This window comes from Sarcophilus harrisii, chromosome 2 (assembly GCF_902635505.1).
Source record: "Sarcophilus harrisii chromosome 2, mSarHar1.11, whole genome shotgun sequence".
Classification (NCBI taxonomy): domain Eukaryota; kingdom Metazoa; phylum Chordata; class Mammalia; order Dasyuromorphia; family Dasyuridae; genus Sarcophilus; species Sarcophilus harrisii.
Genome location: NC_045427.1, coordinates 211,924,377 through 211,947,354, shown reverse-complemented (window position 1 = coordinate 211,947,354; position 22,978 = coordinate 211,924,377). Strand labels below are relative to the sequence as shown.

At 34.5% G+C, this 22,978-nt stretch overlaps 1 protein-coding gene across 1 annotated transcript in view; it reads left to right on the top strand.

Annotated features, from left to right (window-relative positions):
- WDR43 (WD repeat domain 43) overlaps positions 1-6,231 on the top strand; it is a 39,281-nt gene extending 33,050 nt beyond the window's left edge. Inside the window, exons 12-18 of the mRNA XM_003757807.3 lie at positions 342-428; positions 1,516-1,547; positions 2,561-2,624; positions 3,316-3,429; positions 4,098-4,167; positions 5,606-5,658; positions 5,760-6,231. Coding sequence (XP_003757855.1) covers positions 342-428; positions 1,516-1,547; positions 2,561-2,624; positions 3,316-3,429; positions 4,098-4,167; positions 5,606-5,658; positions 5,760-5,969 — 630 coding nt within the window. The 3' untranslated portion in view covers positions 5,970-6,231. The remainder of the gene's footprint in view (positions 1-341; positions 429-1,515; positions 1,548-2,560; positions 2,625-3,315; positions 3,430-4,097; positions 4,168-5,605; positions 5,659-5,759) is intronic.
- The last annotated feature ends 16,747 nt before the right edge of the window (positions 6,232-22,978 follow it).

Genomic DNA, 22,978 nt, shown 5'->3' with positions numbered 1-22,978 from the left:
GAGACAACGTTACTGGATCAAAGAGGACATGCTGAGGAGTTGACTGCAAGAAGACTGGAAAGGTAGGAGGGGTCAAGGTTATGAAGTGCTTTGAGTGCCAACAGGAGCCATTCAGGAGTACTGGAGATTATTGAGTAGATCTTTCAACCCTATCATCTTGATGAGATTTCATGAAAGTAGTAAACAGCCTCAGAAAGGCTTGCCTGAGGTCACACCATCCATAAGAGCTTGTCCCAGGGCTTAAGTCCAGGTGTTGTGATTCCAAATTCAGGGCACTGATTTTGCATCCTTACCTTCTTTTTATTTGTATTACTGGATAATTTTCTATCCTTTACTTACAGAAAGTACTTCAAACAAGAAAGGATACCTTAATAAGAAACACAGTGTTAAGGATTCCAGTGTATGCTGTTATTCCTTTATTAAATGAGGTAAGATTCAATGTTTTTGTGTTTAAAAAAAAAAAAAAAAAAAACCAGGCATGATTTGTTTTCTTCTACTACAACTATTGGATAGTATTATTAGTACTATAACCTAAAAAGGTTTACCTTGTACAACAAGGTAGTTGTGATATGCAGTCATACTGACCTAGTAAGTGGCAGGCTGGGTGGGCCTCAAATTTTAGTTAGGTTTGCTGATTCCTAGTTCAGGCTTTTGAACTCTGCTCAAAGATCAAATTGTGTGAACATTCCCCTGCTGGGTTGCTTGCTGTAAGATGTTGTGCGTGTTTTAGTTTATTAGCAGAAATGTCAACTGGACATATGGTCCCTAGATTTACAGGCTTTAATTGAAAAAAATCATTTTGACATTGCTTTTTCTATATTGATTCTTTTTTTTAAAACCTGGGCATACTTGAGAATTTTAATTGAATAACACATAAATCCAGTTTTTAAAAGGCATATTAAGGTGAGCTTTGGAGGGGGGAAAATTAGTTTCCAATGGCATCAGACTTTGGAGTTAATGGTAACTAACAAATAATTTTGCAGAGTATTAAGAATACTCGTTAAAATTGGTATTTTCAAATACCTGAGAATATACTAGTGTGTTGATTTAGTCTTTATATTAAATCTTGTTAGGATTGGTGAAATATTTTTTAGGAAGAATTTTGATTATAGCCCCAGGAAGAGTTTTTTATGTAATTTCTTTTCCAACAAATAACATGTAGGAGAATAAGGTGGTGAGAATAAACAATTTGAATTGGTGTAGTTTTTAAAAAAATTTTAAGCATTTTATTAATGCCTTTTTTTCCCCCTTGACAGTCATTTCCTACCTATTCTCCTCCCAGAGAAAGCCCTCTCTACTAGAGATTTATTCTTAGTATTTAAATGTTCTTAATAAGCTACCATTAAAAGTTAACATTATGGAAACTGACAAGTAAAATTAAAAATTTCCTAATGTAGACAAGATTTGGGCATATTTCTCCTTTATTTTTGCAACATATATTTGCAGAATAGATATTTTTGGAAATTATAAAGTCATATGTTGAATATTGTTTCTAATTAATTTTTTTCTTTCCAGCTTACTAAGAGGTTGCAAGGACATCCAAATAGGTGAGGTACCTGTTTTATCTTTTTTGCTATTGATGTGTGTATACTATTATGAGGTAACCACAGTGTTTCTTAATCCACATTTGTGACTGCCCTAAGTCTTTGAAAATTAATCCTTTATTCACTTGAAAATTTAATGATATATCTATTGACACTTTTAAGAATTTAAGGATAGCCTAAGGAAAAATATGAATGCATCCCTGCTTGCCCAGTCAGTGGCTCTTTGAGAAATCAGGAAACAATCATTTTGGTCTGCCCTTCACTTTCCTTTTATGGCCTCCCTACAGGAATGCCAATAGAAAAGCAGGGAGAACAGCTTTCCTCTGAGTAATCTTGATTTTAAATAGTTTAAAGTTAGTTTGGAGCTAATAAGATTAATCCTGCCAATATTTTGTATTGCTTGCCATTAAAATGTAGCTGATGGTATTAACTTGCAGTAAATTCTTTTTTGTATTTATTGTTGTTGAGATTCTTTGACTTTGTTTTTCTGGCACATGTTTGCACATGAATTGTCAACTGGTTTCTCCTTCTCTTTCTTCCTCCTCCCTCATTAAAAACCCATTATTTTGTCTATTATATCAGGCAAGTGCTTTACATATTATCTCAATAGATCTTTGCAACTGTCATGTGAAGTAGGTGTTATTATCCCACTGAGGCAGACGGGGTAAATGATCTGTCCAGGGTCACTTAGCTAGTGAGTATCTGAGACAATGTTTGAACTCAGATCTTTCTGATACCACATCTTAGTGCTCTCCTCACTGTACCAGCAATAGGCATTGCAATAGAATGAAGATGGGAAAGGGTATGGTTCTTTGCCCCGACTTTATTTTTTAGATAGTTTAACAAAGAGGAATATAATTCTTCACCTAGATTTGATGTTTACAAAGGAAGTAATATTATATTCTCCTGAAATTTCTAGTGTATGTAAAAGCTCAAAATAGCCTCTTTAACAATATAAATAGCCAAATTATTTTGCATCTGGGGTTTAAAATTTCTTTCTTTTTTTTCCCCCCCAGTGCTGTGCTTATGGTTCCATGGTTAAAATCTGTGTTAACTATACATGCATCTTATCTGTCCACAGTAAGTAACTTCAGCAGACCTCATCTCATACTTGGTAACCACACACACAATTAATAATGATACTGTAGTAATAAAGTATTTTAATATTTGGAAAGTACTTATATTTGGAAAGTATATATTTTCCCTTGATCTTCACAGCTCTTTGGAATACATCCTTACTGTTATCTTCATTTCACAGATGAAAACTTTTTAAAAATGTATTCAGTTTTGTCAAAAAGAAATTGATCCTTTATGTCATATGAAAACTTCAGTTTACATCACTGTTAAACAAAATTACTATTCATCAAAATTGAATTTGCTTTCCTTCCCCCGTGGTTTGTGAACTTGGAGCCTGCATCTCCATACTTTGATAGTTGATTCTAAGTCACCCCCTGCTTCTTTAGAACACAAGCCTTTTAAAAGTAGGGATCACTTCTTTTGAAGCACACTATGAATATATGTGTCAAGGAATGCTTCATATTTGTTGACTTGACTCACTTGACTCACACCTGGCTTAAAGTGGGGGAAAGAAGATTAAGGAAGAGGCAAATGAGATGGGTTTTTTTCCCCCTCTGGTAATTTCCCCCACTTCAGAGAGTAGTTCTGTTTCAGGACTGTTTAAAAGAAATGATTTATGCTCTCTGAAATTCTCTATGCTTCTGTTCACTTGATACAAAATGAGACAAGTGCTACTTGGTCATTTTCCCTCTAGCTGCCTGACTTGGTACCCCAGCTAGGAATGTTATACCAGTTGATGGAGAGCAGAGTCAAAACCTTAAGGAAGCTCTCTCGACTGCATGGAAAACTCATCCTTCTTATTACACAGGTATGTACATCCCCATTTAATCCACGATGAAAGATTTTGTATGTGGTAGTAATGAGGATATATTTGTTTTATCCTTTCACAAATACCTACTTTGTTTTAGTATAAAACATGCCAGGTCAGTTTGGAATAAACAGTAGTAGAAAGATCCTGTCTTAATTTTCAGGAAATGTCCTGTTTGTCAAAATTCTTGGAATTTTTTTGTGGAAAGCAAAACTACTAAGAGTGCTTAGATGTGTGAAATTTAAGGTAGCACTGTTATATTTTACTCCAATTTCTATAAATTTTATGAAGTGTTCCCCCCCCCCCCCTTTTTTTTTTTTTTTTTTTTTAAACATTTGAATGTATGCCTGGTCTTTCAGGAATTCTCTGAAAGCTATTCCTGATAAGGGAGCAATGACTCAGGCTGTGTTTCTTTCTGCAGAAAGCAAGTGGCTGTGCCATATTTTATAAATCTTATCACCAACTTTGCCTCATCAGCTCTCGGAAGTCATTTCTGTTGGTTGTGTGATCTGTTGTGGTAGGGCATGAGTGACTGCACACTGACAGAAACCATCAGTCATTGAAATTTTGAAAATACGATCCTTTACTCTATCTTTTGGTTTTTTAATGGATAAGGTAGAGGGAGCCAAGCTATGACTGACTTTCACACTTAATATTTCATCTTTTAGGTGGCAGCATCTGAAAAAACTCAAGGTGTGCCTCCACCTGAGCAGACAGCCAAACTGGTTTATGAGGAAGGTAAGGAGTGGAAACTTGAATTGAACTTGAAGTTTGATTGATATTGCATTCTTCATTATAAAAAGCATCATTTCAATTTTGCTTCTCTTAAATTCAGTTTTGCAGTGAGAACTCTGTATAAAATACCAAGTCTTTTTTAAAAAATTATTATTATTAAAGCTTTTTTATTTTCAAAACATGTGAAGATAGTTTTCAACAATCCCCCTTGAAGAAATCTTGTGTTTCAAATTTTTTTATTTCCTTTCCTCCCCATCTCCTCCCCTAGACAGCAAGTAATCCAATATATGTTAAATATATGTAATTCTTCAATATACATTTCCACATTTAAGATAACCAAGTCTTAAGAGAAAATATGGAACTATTATCACACAACTCTTTTTGGGGGAGCGGGGGGAGAGATTGCATCTTTATAACCCATAGGCTAAAGGACTTTATCAGAGCTCTCTATTTAAAGCTTGAATTTTAATATAGTATTTTACTTGGTTCTTTTGTTGCATTATTTTCAGAAGGCATTGAGACCTTGGCATTAAGAACATTTGCATCTTATATCTAATAAAAAAGGGGACAATGTGTCATAGTGGAGAGAATAGCAGCCTTAGAATCAGGTTATCTCTGCTCAAGTCCTACTTCTGATACATAGTAGCTGTGTAACTCTGGGTAAGACACTTAATCTGTTAATGTCCTAAGCAAAATTCTAAGACTTTTATTTGCAGAAGAGCTGCGGCTTGCTTTGGTAGAGTCAAGTCAGTGAGTATATTTCAAAGTGTCTACTATTTTCCAGCCATTGTACTTATCACAAGGAATTACACATACATGCACACACACACACACTAAGTCTCTGCCCTAGGGTGCTCACATTCTTATGGAGGAGAACAAATAATATCCTTAGTAGGAATTCTTTATTCCAGTGCAATTGTAAGTCCAGTAAAATGTAATTCTGTTGAAATATTTAAATAATGGGGCAGCTAGGTAACGCAGTGGATAGAGCACCCGCCCTGAAGTCTGGAGAACCCGAGTTCAAATCTGATCTCCAACATTTAACACTTCCTAGCTCTGTGACGTGGGCAAGTCACTTAATCCTAATTGCCTCAGAAAAAAAAAGAAGAAAGAAAAGAAAAAAGAAATATTTAAATAATGTTGCTTGAGCAAAGTAAATCAGAAGTTTAGCCATGTCAGGAAGTGACAAACACATCCGATCCTGGAAAAGGTAATCTCTTAATAGTGCCCCAAGTAATTCTTTGAGATCCTGAGTCGCAGAGAAGGTGCCCAGTCTGCATTGGTAGAGGGAATTTCCTTATTATAAATTCACAGATCTGGTCAAAAATAGTCATTTGATGAGCGTTCTTGCTAGATAAGCTTTTTATGAAACAAAACATAAGATTCTGTATTTGTGGGGTTTTAGATATTTTTGGAATTAAGTAAAGATTTTGTTTTTTAGAATCTTCCGAAGAGGAGTCTGATGATGAATTAATGGCAGATAAAAATTCGGATGTAAGTAACTATTTCTGCTATCATGATTTTTAGCCTTCTCATACAGCTACCCTACTGATAAGGACCTTTGTGAATGTTTCCTTTGCTTTTTAATTTATCAGGAAAATTGGGAGGAAGATGAAGAAGAGAAAGAAAGTGAAAAGGATGAAGTTGAAGATGATGATGATGAAGATGATGATGATGATGATGATGATGATGAACAAGAAATAGATCAGGACACAGAAAATGGTGAGGAGAAAGAAATGGCTCTTGAAAAAGAAATAAATGGAGATTCTGATTTGGACCCAGAAAATGAAAGTGAAGAAGAATGAAGAAGAAAGGAAAAATAGGCCAATAGAACTATAAACTTTGGCTCACATTGTTGAATGCTGCCATGTTCTCCTGGAGAGGGCAGTCTCTGTGTTTGACCTCTGTGGCAGAATGCAGAAGGCCCTCCCACCTTTCCAAATTCAAAATGGTGGTCTCACCATGCCAGCCCCCCTTGTCCTTCTCACCTCAAACTTAACTGTGTAAATAAGAATGTTTCTTTCGATTGTTAATAAACTTTACACAGTAAATAGACACATTTTTCTGCAACATACTGACACGATTGTCCTACATATCTTATATTTTTATAATATAATAAAGTCCTGGAATGATTGGTTATATCAAGAATTGAGTTAAATAAAAATGAGGAAATTATCCCCCCAACCCATCCATCCCCCTACCAAAACCACAGCCCAACCTGTTCTTTGGAGGAATCCATTCTTATTGCAGGTTGGTATGTAATCTGGTCCAGATGCGACCCTGTCCTGAGTAAACTTGGTAAGAAGTTATGCATGAGCCAAATTTGCCTTTTTGTGTGGAAGGAAAAAGCATAACAAAAGTGAAAGTATAGATATAATTGCAGGTTTTTAGAAAAACACCTTTGATCTCTAGGAATATTGGCCAAAGTAATCTGAACCAGGCAGGCTCAGTCACTGGACTTACCCTCCCATTCCACCACCAACAACAACCCCACCTCCCAAACAACAAAAACTCCAGAAAATCTAATTTAAAAATTTTAAGTAATTTTAAAGAAAAACAGTTATGATAGTTCAAAAGCCAAAATGACCAATTATCCTAGCTCCATGAACGGTTCTCTGTGACTAGAACATGACTAGGGATCCATCCAATGTTCATTCTTAAAGCACATGCCAACTGTCTGCGCCCTGTTCTTTGGTATTCACCCACAGTTGCTGCTGAAGTAATGAATTCACTTCAGCTTTCCACCGTCAATTAAATTTTTAGAACAGAAACCAATTTTTCCTTCCTTTTGGCTTCAGTTAATATTGGTGATCATCCTAGCAACAGATTTTTTTTTCTCATCCAAGGAAAATATATTTATGACAGTAATTAAATGCTTTCTTCTCTTTCTATTAACTAAGCTTGGCAAAGTTTGGAGACCATTTTTTTTTTTTAAAGAAAAATTGGACTCAAGCTTTTTTATGTATGTGTAAATCAATATTTTTATTTCTGTTTTCTGAAAAAATATTTTAGAATTATCAGTGACTTAATTGAAAAGAAAATTTTGGACCTAGTTTAGGGCTAAATAGGGGGATATTCATAGAACATGGTTTCTAACAGGAAGGGTGGGCTAAGTGGATAGGTGTTTTTTTTTTCCTTGTGAATATTTAAAACAATTATATTTGTTAGGAAGTTTTTAATCTCAGTGGCCAAACAAGAATCTCTTTTTGCTCTGCTTATTGAGTTGGAGCCACATTATCATCTTGGGCAGAGTGAGTTTGAGCTGGCCATGGACATATTGTATGTACAGTCTTATTTGTCTATAAATGGAGCTCTTTATGGCTACCAAACACCACTCTCTTTGTAAAGTGAATAAATGTACATCTTTATCCAGTTGCTTGTCTTGTGGTATCTGCTAAAAAGGCAAGGAGAAGCATAGCTTCATTGCTTGCTGTAATTTCCAGTGGCCTTGATGGAACACTGATATTAAAGCTTGGCACCTGTAGAAATTGTCATGAAAATAAGCATTTCCTTCATTTGCTCCCAAGGCCTAATTAGAAAGTGGGCCAAGAAGCCTTTAAGATACGTATTTCTTGTACATCAGCCTTTAGTTGAGCACTCATGGCCCCACATACTCAAACAGGCTTGTATCAATATTAGAGATTTCAGTAGTCTTTGTGTTGGTAGGATTATGTGTAGAAAGTGGGTAAAAGGGAGTTGCTGATACTGGTTTAATCATCATTTCCCCATATCCACCTTTGGTTGTGAATAGTACTCTTTAACATGTAAGGATTGCTACAGCTTTAAGAAAATTTGGCAGGTTTGGGTATTATAGTGGGTACTCAGGATTAGGGTATTCCATATTTATTTAGAAAGAACTCATGGTACAAAGTACTGATGATTTTGATAAACAGCCCATTGTATCTGAAATGACGGCAAATTTATGCAACATGGGTTTTTAGGAATACACTGCTAGCAAGTAGCTTTTTGCCTTTGTTTTATTTTTATGGATAGCAGCTGATGTCTATAGGTCCATGATTTAAAGATGACCTGGAGGTTTGGAGGGAGGATAAAAAAGTAAAGCTCTGACATTGGACTTTCTCATATTGAAGACATCATCCATTTGATGGCAGAAGTTCTTCATATTGTCTTAACTTTCTTCCCTCTAAGGACAGTCAGGTATTAGACACATTGTTAAGTTGGTTGAAGAATTTTTTAAAATTGGTGTTAAGAACAGTATAGAAATAACCCCTATCACTTATTTGTTGGGTCATTTTTCCATGATCCAGGCAACTTAAAGGACTTGATCTAGCCATTATTCTCTTTAATTTCAAGATTGTTTAGTTTGGATTATGATCTCCCAATCAATGATCATACTGATTAGCTTAACTGGCTTTGCTATTATCTCTGACTGGGCAAAGTCAGAGCAAAGATTTCCCATCTCTGGGCCTAGTTATTTTCATCTGTAAAATAAGGCTGGATTTGTCCAGTGTCTTTTTTGATTCTATGAGCCTGACTCATGGGTAATCGACTTGCTATTCAAATAGAAGACTGTTGAATGGGAGTATTTCAGGTGGTTTAAATTTTTTTTTTTATGTTTAGGAGGATTTTATTTAATGAGAGTTAACCATGTGGATGGAGTAACCCTGTTGTAAAGAGAAGAAAACTCAGTAATTTGAATCTGATGACTATCTTGACATAAGTAATTTTAACTGGAGAAGGTTGCTGGTCAATTTTTTTTCCCAAAAGGCTTTTACTTATATTTACTTATCTTTACTTATAAAGATTATGTGCTTAGATCACCATCATCTAAAAATAATATCTTCCTTCCCACAGTAACATATTAGATGTTTATTCTCTTCTCTCTTCTATCCCAAATATTTTCTGTGGCCTTAGCAGTTATCTATAGGTAAGTAATAGAGTAAAAATTCTGTGACCCAACTTGTAGGTTCCTAGACGTGAATAGGTCTAGATCAATGTTTTCCTAAATGCTGTGGACAAATAATATACTTTATCTGTGTGCAAAATAAAACCAAAGATCCATCCTCATAAACCTGTAAACTTAGAAAACTGATTTGATGAATAAGGTGGATTGGATATAGTAACTCAATATGATCATTAAGGATGGTTTCTTAAATATTTTTCTGCAGTTATTGAAGTCATCTATATACATAGATGATTTTAGCTGAAAAACAAGGATAGGGTATTTTTTATGAAACATCACAATGCTAATGGTGATATATCTGTCATAGTAGTAACTAATTTTAGGCCTGAGTTGTAGAAAATACATTATAGGTAAACCCTTACATAGCCCTTCTTTGACCAGTTAAAATGAAATCATTTATGTACTATATAATTAGTATCTACTGTGATAATATGACTAATGAATGGTCAGATATGTCTCAAATTTGGTGCTTCTTGGACTTGTGACTGAAGTTCCCTTTCCATTAGGCTGCAAAGTATGTTGGTATATATTGTGGGATTGAACAGTTAGAAGTTGAGTTCAAAACCTTATTGAGCTATCAGTGCCAACTTCCAGGCTGATTTAAGCTGATGCCTTCCCATCTAAAATTGTTTGTGCTTGACTATCTCAAAGTTCGTTTTGGAATTTCATATTAATAATACTTAGTCCATAGAGATATTATTGAAGATATTTTAAAATCTGTGCCAAAAGAATATAGTATTATTAAAAAACGTGCCATGAAGCAGCTATTAAAAGCAATTTTGTTAAGGTTGTTAAGTTAGGTCAATTAAACTAAAGGACTGATTTTTAAGATAATGCTTTTTCTGCAAACATGGTGTGAAAGTTGTTAAAACCAGATATCTAGCAACAAAGACAGTGTGTAATGGCAGATACTGGGTTGAACTAAAGAGGCCAAAAGATCCGAGTTCAAATCCCATCTTTTATTAATAGTTCTGTCATTACAGGCAACTCTACACTTCAGTTTCCTCATTTATAAGAATGTTAATGCCTCTTGTAACTACCTTACAGAGTGATTTTGAGACTCAAATGAGGTAATGAATGAATGTAAAGCCCTTTGTCAGCCTTAAAGTTCTTTATAGGTGGAGTTGCCAAGTCGAAGAGTTGGATGCAATGGGGTGAATGCAAATTCAGTGTCACATCAACCAGAAATTGGTGTCAAATGATGGTCATGTTAAACCAGAAAAAGTTGGGAATTCTTGGGGAATTAGCAATTATCTTGTAGAAATACCTGTCACTGTAAGATAGTTTGAATGTAGAATAGTATTCCAGTTCACAAGCACTGTTGGAGTAGCTTTTCAGGGAAACATTTTTCCAAGACCTTTTGTGGATTCTGGATCCTGTGTCACTTCATACTAGAGTTCACTTCTTTTATTCTACTGGATGGTGCTCTTTATTTTGCCTCTTGAAAGATAGTTCATACAGAGACATGTGAGACTTGGCACTCATTCCTTAGAATGAGAACTAATTAGTATTAGTCCTATTTCACAATGAGCAGAGCTTCTTTCAATGACAATTTTAAAGAAATTCACTTGTTTCCGGTTACTTTCAAAAGAAAGAATGGGAAGTTTATCTCTTTGTGCTGAGGTGACCATTTATTCTGCTGTTGTGTATTTTAGACTGTTGGCCTAATAACCTTCTAAGGGAGTCATAGCTATTTCCTTTTCTTTTTTTGGCTATGTAATCTATCCTCAGTTTAGGTAAAATAGCTAGACCCTCTGTGTGTTTTTGCACATGTTAGGTATTCAGTCAATACTCTGAATTTCTGGATGTTTGTACAATCTCTGCATGTTCAGTAAATGTTGATTAACATTTGTAAAGCAGAAGTACCTGAGTCTTGAGAACTATTTTATCAGAATAATCTTTTCATAAGGAAAGGATCTTAAGGAATTTATAATGGAATCTTGATATCTGTCAGGCAAAAAAATGTTATCTTAAAACAACATCTTGTGAATCCTAATGGTATGAGTTTCCATTCAGGTCCTAATGGGGTACAGGGGAAAAAAGGTCTGGATTTAATTTCTAGCTTTGTCTATTAACAATCTTCAAGAAGGTAGGGCTAGTTTTCAATCTGATCTTTTTGGTCTTAGATGCTTACTTATATATTAGGGAAGTTTTTGGTATAGCAAAGTGTGCTTTAGCAGGGCCTCTGGATCTCTTGTTATATGTTGTTAAAATAACCTTCAGGAAAAGGTTTTTGATTGGTGGTGATTGTTTTTGCTCATTTTATGTTTTTTGGGTTCGAATCAAATATCAGTACCAAAAGCAAGCACTGGGAGTCAGTCTTGCTTTGTGCAAGTTAAGGATTTAAAAAAATAAATTCCAGATCTCAAGCAAAATAGTCACTATTTTAGTTCACTGAAAAAGACAAGATGATTCCTCAGAATGGAATGCTCTTTAGGGAGTATGATGCATATCAGATTTTTCTGTGAATTACTGGCATGATCTAGAAATTTAGGGATAGAAGGAATTATATAGACTTATTGTCTAGGCAGAGGACTCTTATTATGAAGTTCTTGAATTAGTGAGGGGTTTTAACCTGGGGTATTTATACTTGGACTTTTAGGGTATTTTGATAACTTTTTTAACATTTTTTAAAAAAATCATTGGGGTCACCAGTTTTCCTAGTATCCCCTCTTTTCTGCCCTCAGAGATTCAATCCTTATACCAAATATTTTTATAGAAAAAGGCAAAATTAGTCAATGCATTAAAAAAAAAAATCTGAAAATGTAATGCAGTATACCATACACATGGGTCTCTTGGCTCTGAAAATTAAATGAAATAGGATTTTCTTTTATTATTTCTTTAGATTCATGTTTGTCATTTGCAATTTCACAAAATTCACTTTTTTTTTCAAATTCGCTTTTGACTTTTGATTTCCATTTTGTAGTCTTTTTTATATTGGCTCTCTGCATCAGATTTTGTCAATCTTTTATGTACTCTGGATTTAATTTTTATCATTTCTTACAACTCAGTAATATTCCATTATTCATGTTACCACAATTTGTTTAGTTACTATCCAATTAACAAACATCTGTTTTCTACTTCTTTGCTACTATAAAAAGTACTGCTTCAAATGTTTTGGTGTGGGATATGAACCTAATTTATTGTAAGCAGAAAGGGAGTCGGGGACTAAAAAGTGGTAGAGGTTGCTGGGGCATAGTGGACAAGTCAGTCAAAAAAATCTGGCAGAGAAAATAGTAAATACAGGAGAGCTAAGAGGTGTTTTAGCTGAATTCTTTCCTTAAACGGACATTTGGAATTCATGACCCCATACCTCAGAGAGGCTGGGAGTGGGGTAGGGATGAGGTAAGAGTCCCAAGGCTGATGAGATCATCCTGGAAGAGGAGGCTGTCCTTATCCTGTATCCTAGGGGTTTGTGTGTAATCTTTTAGTTTATGTAGCTCCAATACTGAACCCTTATCTGTGTGATAACTAATCCAATATATTTAGTTTCCTTTGTTAATCCCTTATATTTTATTTTAGCTCATTTTCAAACCTGAGAAGGGAGTCATAGACTAGCAGATTGTGCCAAAGGAATCAATGACACCAAAGAAGTTAAGATCCATTGTGTTAGAGGCATTTGTCCTTGAATAGATGACTGGTTTATTCTGAAGGTGTCATGGAAACCTTGCCATGACCATGGCCAAATGCCCCACTTTAGAGTAATCTTTCATGTTGATGGCTCAGCATGGAATAGACAGTTGAATTTCCTGCTAAAGGGAAAATGCTTATGCATCTTCATATTAAAATGCATTTCATGCAGCAGTGGAATTTAGTGGACTAAAAGAGGAGATTTGGGAATCAAGAAGGCCTAATTATGAATCCTGCTTTGAGTCCTAGTTGTATAAGCCTGGGCAAATCACTTCACCTCTTTGATTCTTTTTCCTTGTCTGTAAAATAGGAATAATAGTAGCACCTACTTCATAGGGTTGTTAAGAGGATCCTGTGAGATGATGGATATAAAAGACTTTGCAAATCTTGTTGTGAAAGTGTCAGCTGTTATAATTATTACACTAAGTATAGAAATATAGCTCTTAGGTTTATATTATGGGCCACCATATGAAAGACGCAACACATCTCATTGAAAAATCTGAGAATTGTAATTGTCATAGAAAAGGAACTCTTAAAGCTTTAGTGTCACTAGTGCTAGCTCTTTTATTTTCTTGCCAGTATAAACTTGGTTAAGTTTCCAATGTCATTTTTTTCTGGTTTAGAATGAAGGCTGGACTAGATAATCTTGGAAGATTCATGCCAGGGTAACTGGTTCTGTCATTGGTTACATCTCTTCAGAATTTGTTAGTGAGTGTGAAGAATTGGGTGACATTTTTAATGGTTGAATGAATTACTTTTGTTATTTTTAATTTGCCTTGTGCTAGTTTCTTTTTTAAAAAATCAATAGGTAAGTGATATAGGGGCTGTAAAGTTTTAATGTCAAACATTACCTCAGAAAAGGGGTAAGAAAATTGTTTACTTCTTGGCAAAGGTGGAACCTGGGGATAGATTGAATATTTTATTTGCTGTCAGATTCATTTATTTTGTCAATTTTATTGTACTATTTTTTTCCTTCTCTCTCGGTTCTTTGTTGCAAAGGATGCTTCATTGGGTATGAGAAGAGAGAATATGAAAATGAGGGTGCAAAAAAACTAAAAAGAAACGTGGGAAAAAAATACTTAACGAGGGTGTCACTATGTAATTTTGTCTTTTTTGGTTAGCTGGCCCAGTAGGTAGCTGGGCCTGGAGTCAGGAAGACCTGAATTCAAATCAGGTTTCAGACACTTGACTAGCTACATGAGCATGGGCAAATCACTAATCTCTTTCTGCCTCAGTTTTCTTAACCATGAAATCGGGAGAACAATAACACTGTAGGATTGTGGTAAGGATCAAATGAGATATTTGTAAAGCACTAGCACAGTGCTTTGTACTTGGTAGGTGCTTAATGAATGCTTATTCCTTTCTTTTTCCTTTAGACTGGATTAAGTACCATTCTTACCTACTGTGGCATTTCTTGCACTTAATTCTGGAAGGTAAAAGATCACATTTTAATAAAAAACTGAAACTTAAATAGCCCCTTAAAGAAAAGAATATATACATATATATACATGGAACATATATGTTTATGTATGTATCTTATATCATTTGAACTTCACAGTAACCTTGAATGGTAGAGTACCAGAGAGTTATCCCTATTTTACAGATGAGGAAACTTGAGAATCAAAGAAGTTAAAGTGACTTGGCCAATGCTCCTGTGAGCACAAGAAAACCTAGGCCTCTCCTGGCTAAGAAAGGTCTGGTAATCTCCCTTACAAAAGGGAAGGTTGTGTTAATTTCAGATATTCTTTTGGAAAGAGTATCATTTGATAAAGGAATTTATGAATTTCATCTCCATACTTTTTCTCATGAACTATTTCTGACATTTTAATAGCAGATAATACAAGATCTTCTCTTGGGGCTTTTTCATTTAATTTAATTTACAATTAAATAATTTTTACAATTAAATAAGAATTTTTGAAAGAAGCAAGTAAATACTTTTCACTGACAGTGAAATTTCTCAAAACATTGTATGTACAATCATTAATTTGAAGAGTTTAAAAGTCATTCAGACTATTCTTTTGGTTTATAGAACTATCCTAAGTGCTTGGTATTAAGATGTTGTTTTAGTTTGGCTGATTTCATGTTCTCCACAACTAAAACTTTATTACAAACTAGCCAAAGACATTTGTCTACACCATCATCATTACTAGAAGTAAACCTATATTGCAAAAATGATTCGACATATTTTCTTGTTTTAGTCAATTTAGGTATAGTACAACCTGGTAGTGAATTCTGTCACATTCTTAGCATTTTTATCTCTTCTGTGTAAATTTAGCCATTTACCCATAACAAAAAAATATTTTGTTCTAAAATTATAAATGTTACTAATAATTTCTCAATAAATACTAGTTTTAGTTTGAGGGGGAAGAAAGGGAAGGTTGCATAGTAGGAAAAAAACAAAATGAGGTCTCTTGTTCTAATTCATATCATGTTAAATCATGAGCCTCTTATCCTTGGAGTGGTGCATATTTCCTTCTGGGAATGATGAGATCACAGGTTAAACAGTAGAAGAAGCCTTATAGACTATTTAGTCTGATTCCCTCTAAGCCAACGGCTTTCAAAAATATTTTATTGATTTTTTTTGTCATATCAGTCATTTCTCCACCTAGCTCCTCCACTTTGGACTCTCCATTGTGCCAAAAGAAAGCAATTAAGCAAAAATATCCAATGCAGAGACAGTGTACATAATACTCTTGCCTTTGTAGTTTTCTACTTTGGGGAGAATGGAGGTGGCAGCCAATACCCTTTATTAAATCCATGTTCAAGCAAATAGCTACCATCTCAACTCTAGTAAATGTAGTACAGTTCTTGATACAGGTCTGTTAATTAATCTTAAGAAGAAACCTCACTTATGTAATTATTTGAGATTATCCAGACTCCTTATCACTACTACTTTTAAAATGCCTACTTCAGGGTGAATTTTTGGTTCCTGAGTAAGCACCTTTACTCACAGATGAGTATGGGGATAAAGGGGAAAAAAAGTGAAAACTCACATGTTATCTGCTGCTTTGGGAATATGCTGGGGGACTTGGTTGAGAAGACTGGAGATGATTGTTCTAAGGGTTAGCCATCTGACATTAGAGGAATTGTTGCTCTGGTCCAGCAATAGTCTGCTTTGATCAAAACTGTTCCCGAGAGTCTCATAGGTTGAAGAACTCATCTCTGTGGCATTCCCGTATGACTTTTTGATTCCATGCTTAATGAAACTAGATAAAGACAAAATAATTGCTGTTTACTGTTGGAAAAAGTACCAACTACTAAAGAGATACCCATTAAGTTTGCTGCTATAAATAATTAGTAATACATACTGAAAGGAGGGAGGTGGTCCAATCTTCTAGCAACAGTGCTGAAGCATTTGTTGTGTCCTGCGGGTCAAAGTTAATTTGAGGTCTCAGTGGTAAAGTTGAGAAGTTGTAACTAGTTGGTGTATAAAATTGTTTTTAGTGCCAAACTTAAGATCCATCATTCCCAGGAGGCACCATGGCTATTCTGAGGACAATAGGATCAGAGTTTTTGAGCTCAACCTGACTTTTTTTTTTTAAATACAGAATCCTATTTTTGGTTTTGCTTAATAGCATTTTACTTTTTTCTAATTACATAATAGTTTTCAACATTAATTTTTAAAATATTTTGATTTCTAAATTTCTTTCTCTTACTTTCCCCTTCCCCAAGACAGCACACAATCTGATATAGGTCATGTATGTACAGTCATTAAAAACATTTTCATATGTCATATTGTGAAAGAAAAATCAGAACAAAAGGGAAAAAATCATAAGAAAGAAGAAACAAAAAGGTAAAAACAGTATGCTTCAATCTGCATTCAATCTCCATAGTTCTTTCTCTGAATGCAGATGACATTTTCAATCCTAAATCTATTGGAATATGATGTTAAAGGCCATTTAGTTCAACTGCTAGAAAGTAAGATGATTGTTATTGTTGTTATTGTCATCATGTTGTATTGGTGCCATATGTTTGTCCAGCCTTATTATTTCTGAAATATGTATCCCAACCTTCCTCACTCCTAATTTTGGGTCCTCCCTTGTAGCACAGAAAAATAGTTTAGCAGAATCCTGTTTAAATACCGAATTTGATGACATGTAACATTCTGGACTCGTAGTACTCCCACTTGCTTTTGTCTTGGCCAACATTGTTCATTATGCAGTGTTCAGTTTTGTTTTAGTATTTGTTTGCATTATTGTTATTGTACATGTTATTTATTTCGTATTAGTTCATACAAGTCTTCTCAAGGTTCTCTATGTTGGCTATCTCTTATAGTGTATTGATCACTAAACATTTATTAAGTGCCTATTATGTGCCAGGCACTGTGCTAAACATTAACCACATTTATTTGTATTCATATGCCAGCTTCTTCAGCTATTCTCCATTTGATAGGCACCTAGTGTTTCCTTTTTTTCTCCCTGATCAGAAACTATTGTTAATACTTTTGCACATATGAGACCTGTCTTGATGACTTTAAACTCTGGGGATATACTCACTTGATGTTGGGAAGTACACTTGATAATGGGATCTCTTGGTAACAGGGTATGAATGATTTATAGATTGTTTTCTCATTTAATTCCAGATGGTTTTCCAGAATGACCAAATCAGTTCACAGCTTTGCCTTTGTTTTTTTTTTTCTTTTAATTTGATGGTTGTGAAGTCAGACTTTATTTATATATTACTTATTAGTGCCTTGGAGCAGTCTTTCATGTTGATGGTGATAGTTTACAATTTTTATTTTGAGAATTGGTTATAGATGTTGGATATTGACCTCTTAAATACTGAACAATGTCTCTTGGTGTTATATATTTGTGTCAGTTCTGTGTTTTCCTGAATACTAGACTTTTAGCAAAGTTAGATGATGAAAAGATTTTTCCCAGTTGTTTTTTTGCTCTTCTTACCTAACTGTATTGATTTTGTTTGTGCAAAAGTTTTTAAATTTTATGTCTTAGACATTGTTATTTTCCCAATTATTATTATCTCTATCTCATACTTAAGAATTCTCTCCTGAGCCATGGTTGTGAAAGATAACTTCTTCCCTTGGCCTGTTTTTTTTTTTTTTTTTAATGAATCAACTCTTTATATTTAAGCAGATTATCTATTTGGAATTTATTATAATATATGGTGTGTGATATTGATCTAAAGCATGGTTCTTAATCTGAGGTTCATGGACTTCCAAAGGATCTGTAAATAGATTTTGGGAGAGTCTGTGAATTTGGCTTCAAAAGAATTTTATCTTCATTGTCACTAACTTCTAACTAAAATTTGGAAATTTCTTCCATTATTAATGTAATCAATGAAGCATTATTCTGAATAGATAAATTTCACCAGATTGCCAAAGGAGACCATGACACAGATTGAATTTTAAAAACTCCTAATCTAAAAACTACTTTTGCCAAACTCCTTTCAATTTTTGGTAGCTATTCTTGTCAAATAATGATTCCTTTCCCTAGTTGTTTTTGTACCTGAATTTGTTACATTCAGTTATTTTTAGTTCTTAGTTATTTAATCTATTCTACTGATCGACTTTGTATTAAAAATATTTTTATTGTATATTTCTTATGTCATATAAATTTTCCCCTTTAACCAGGAGGTTTTGTGAAACCAAGATGAAACAAATCTAATTTAAAATAAGAAATTCCAGACCTCTGGGTTCCTGCCTTTTTTTAGGGGTTGGGAGAGATGTCTTCTCTTATTTTTTCTTTGGGACCAAGTTTATCTTTTGCAGTTTTGCAACATGAACTTTTTATTATTTTGTGGTAATTTTCAATTTACTTTGTTGAGTGGGTGTGGGTGTGCGTTTGGGTGTGCGTTTTCCTTTAACTCTACCTACTTCATTTTGCATCAATTCATGGAAGTCTTTCCAGGCTTCTCTCTATAGTTGTATTTTTCTTACTTTTTTTTTTTTTTAATGGTACAATAATCCATTATATTCATGTACAACAAATTGTTCAAGCATTCCCCAAATGATGGGCATCTACTTTGTTTCTAGCTTTTTTGCTGCCACAAAAATGTGCTGCTATAAGTATTTTAGTGTATTCAGAGCCTTTCTTTTTTCTTACTTATTTCTTTGGGATATATACCTAGCAGTAGAATTTCTGAGTAAAAGGATGTGAATATTATAGTCACTTTTTAAATACATCCAATGAGCTAAACTTTTTGCCAAACTGCTTACCAGTTTTCCTAATAGTTTTAAAATATGGATAGAATAAAAAAAAATTTATTTCCTTTCATTTTATCAAATTTTAGGCTGCTATCTCTGTTTCTGTTTCTTGGTTGTCTAATTTATACACTGATCTACTTTAGAAAAAAGTACTGAATAGTTTTGGTCATTGTTGCTTAATAATAAATGCTTTTCCCTTTTTTCATCCTTTTTCTTGAGATTTACATCTTTTGTTTTTCCAAATGAATTTATTAAGTAATCTCTTGGTGGCTTGAATAGTATAGCTTTAAATCTGTAAATTTTCTATTTCAAAATGAAAATTTTGAAAATGTTTTGTGAAAGTTATTATATATAATTTCACTATATGTATTTAGGTATCTATCCTCTTTTTCCCCCCATATTTGCACACTTTTCAAAACTGTTAAGGAGCAATTCATTTTAACTCTTTGGGTTAATTTGAATAGTTATTGAATTGATTTTCCTGGATTCTGTTTAAAGAAAAAAAAAGAATTAAATTGGTTATCAGTGTGTGCCCATGAGTGAATTTCTAATCTAATGCAGTCTCATTGGCTGCATGGCAGCTTCATTGCCTGCCTGATGGATAACCCACAGCAGATTTTTCCTCTTGAATGTCAACTGATTGGTTCTGAAGGTGCCTAACCTAAACCGGACAACTGCTACTGTAACTTCAAACTTATACCTAGTAGGAAATAAGCCTCTATGAAAAAATTAGTAAGTAAACATTTGATTGCCGTGGCCTAGCATTATACCATGCTCATTAGAAGATATAAAGATGTATATGGCATGGTACCTGCTGCCTTTAAAAAGCTTACAACTAAGTTGAAGGAAATTAGGGCTCAATTCTGTGATATGACTTGGTTTGAAATTCTGGCAGGAGTTACAATCTCAGCTTTTAATACTTTAGTACAAATTTCATGACCTTGGACAAGGCAGTTAATCTCGTTTCTAAAGTGAAGAGTTTGGATTATGTGATCTTCCAAATCTCTTTTAGTTCTAAATCTATGTTCTTTTAAGGCAAACATCTAAAATGACAACTAATCAAAGTTAAATTTGAAGTGTTAAGTAAATGGTAGATACTAAATTCTTCAACAAGAAAAATGTCAAAACCAAAAAATTGACTAGAGCAAATGTTGCCTCTCCTGTAATTTCATCTCTCCTTTCCTCCCTCCTTCCCTTCCTTCCCTCCTTCCTCTCGTCCTTCTTTTCTTTCTTCCCTCCTGACTTTCCTTCCTTCTCTTTGCCTTCTTCCTTTTCTTCTTTTTTCCTCCCCACTTCCTTCTCTTCCTTTCCATCTTTCTTTTTCCTTCCTCCTTTCTTTTTATATGCTGGGTCTCTTTCTTAAATAGGATCGAAGTACAGCACCCATGGTAGACCTGATCCCTGCTTATTGGTCAGGGAATTTTGACTTGTTCTTGCCAATTCATTCCTTAAATGTTGAGATAACTCCCTGCACTCAGGAACTCATCCTATTGCATTAGTGAGGACGACAGATCAGCTTAATTCACTGTACCTCTGAACTGCTAAACTCAAACAATTGACCTTCTATTTCATCTGTGTCAGGGGTTACTGACCAGGGCCACCTTGCCTCAAGTGATTTTAGTTCTTTTCTAATACCATTTTTTAATCTGTTTTTACTGCCCCTCTGATTTCATTGTCATAGGCAACTCCCAGCTAAGAACTTCCTCCACCAAAGCAGATCAATGTCATCTTTTTATTTTTATAAACAAAGCTGTCTAGAAGCACTTTGAGGTTAAGCAGCATGTCCAGATTCACACAACTAGCATACGTCAGAGGCAAGACTAGAACTTGAAAGTCATCTTGTACTCTAAGGACATGAAGAGAAGTATCTACTAATGTGTCGTCAGGCATTGTGCTAAGTCTTCATGTATTTAGTTGAAGCTGAAATTTTCTGTAGTTGTCTTGCCATGTAAGAGTGTGAGGATCTTGAGAACAGGGACTAATGTAATGCTATCTCTCTTTACACCACGCTGCCTCTTCTTCCAATCAGTACTCACTTAAATTTCTGATTGCAAAAATTAGTCCATATCTTTGAAATTTACTTAGGCTGGTTTCCTCTAATAAAGAGTGATTGGATTAAGTTATTTCTAAGGTCTCTTACAGTGCTGACCTCTTGTTATTCAGGGGCTGCTTGAAACCCAAGGTCTCTAGTCATGGCCCCATTAGCAGGAAGTTTCACTTAGTCATATTCCTAGTGTCTTCTAATTATTATTATTTTTTATTTCAAATACACAACTGTGCCAAATAAACTGTTCAAAATAAAGTTCAAGCATACATAAAGTATCTTAAACTTTGGCCAAGTAAAATTTCCTCAAGTTAATTTTGGACATGAGAAAAGGAAAACATTTGGAGAACAAGAAGGCATTCAGTACCTTGTAGACTAAGGGGCATTTCCAGGGAGCAATGGTGTAAGATTACACTTGTTTCATAGTCACATCTAGCTTCAATCCAGGGAGGAGTCTTCATTTGTTCATGGAGCAGTAGAAACTGTGCCAGTGAGGAAGTGATATACTGCTTGCTTATTATAACCAAGCAAGCCTTCAATGGAAACTGCCTGGGACAATCTGGTTTTGTTTGTGTCCTGCTATATACTTTGCAGTTGAAGGTTGGTCTTTTCATATAAGTATGGGAAGAGCATTTGTGAACAATTGGTTGGAAATCCCTGCTTTCCTTTTCCCAAGCTTGAGGGTTTTCTCAGAAAATAACCATACCCCTTTCTGAAGAAGAGTTGAAATTTCCTGTCAGTTTTCTTAAAAAAGAAAATGACAGGTTAGCATGTAGAAATGATATTTGATCAAGTTTAGGGTTTTCCCTTTTGTGTGTGTGTGTGTGTGTGTGTGTGTGTGTATTTGTCTATTTTTGTCCTTAGAAGTCTAGGATCTGACTATCAAGAATCACATCTTCCTAGTTGACCTAAAGCAGTCTGCACAGGAGAGCAGAATTAAGAGCATGTGTGTGTGTGCATGTGTGAATAAAATTTTGTTTGTGTATATGTGTGTGTGTTCATGTGTGTATATATGTATACACAAAGATATGTATGTATATAGTATATGAATAAAATTATATGTATATATTTAATTGTGTATATGGATATACACACACATAAATATTCGTGTTTGTGTATGTATATTTCTCACTTTCACTGGTCTGCTACTTCACCACCTTGGAAGACCGCAGTTGTTGCTTTCTACTTTGTTGCTATTATGTATGTCATCCAGGAATATATTTTGTATGTACAGGTCATTTTTCATATGTAATTATCCCTTTAGGACATAATCCTGAGCAGTGGGCAGCTACTAAAACAAAGTGTATAATCAGTTTTACTTAGTTTTATTGTCTATTCCTCCCCCCCAAAAAAATGGCATTAATTTGTAATTCCACCAACAATGTAATGTTGTATCTGTTTGTCCAAAGTCTTGCCTACATTTAGTATACGATGACATCTCAAAAACATTATAATTGCTATTTACTACTTTTGTGTCCCATACAATCATTGAGTTTTTTTCTCACTAAAAAGCTTCAAAAGCTTTAATGACCAATCATCTGAATGTTTTAGAGAACATTCTTGTTCAGGTATACCTTGAATTCATGTGTTGTTCTATGGTCATTCCATCTTTCTCCATTCCTTTCCATTGGCAGTTCAGTTGCCCAGAATACACTGGTCTTGATTCCACATTGTAGAATCCTTAACTCCCTTCAAGGTTCCTCCTAAATATCCCTTATAAATCAGATTTTAACACCTCCTCATCCCTCCCTTACCTCTAGTCACGAGTGCCCTACGACCTAAAATTTTAATGTAGACCTCTGTGGCTTTGTTGCTCCCTTCATCTCACCCTTCAATAAAATGTAAACTTTGGGGAAGAGCAGAAGGATGTCCTTCTTATTTTAGCCAAGTGCTTGACACATGCATGCATGAATGAATGTTTGAATGGTCTCTTAGATACTGTACAACTCTGAGATTCTGTAAGAATCTTAAATTCTTGTTGCTGTTGCAAAAGACCTTTTTCTTAATACCAATTTTCTCCTGGTGATGCTCAATGGGTCTGAATAGCAGGGAG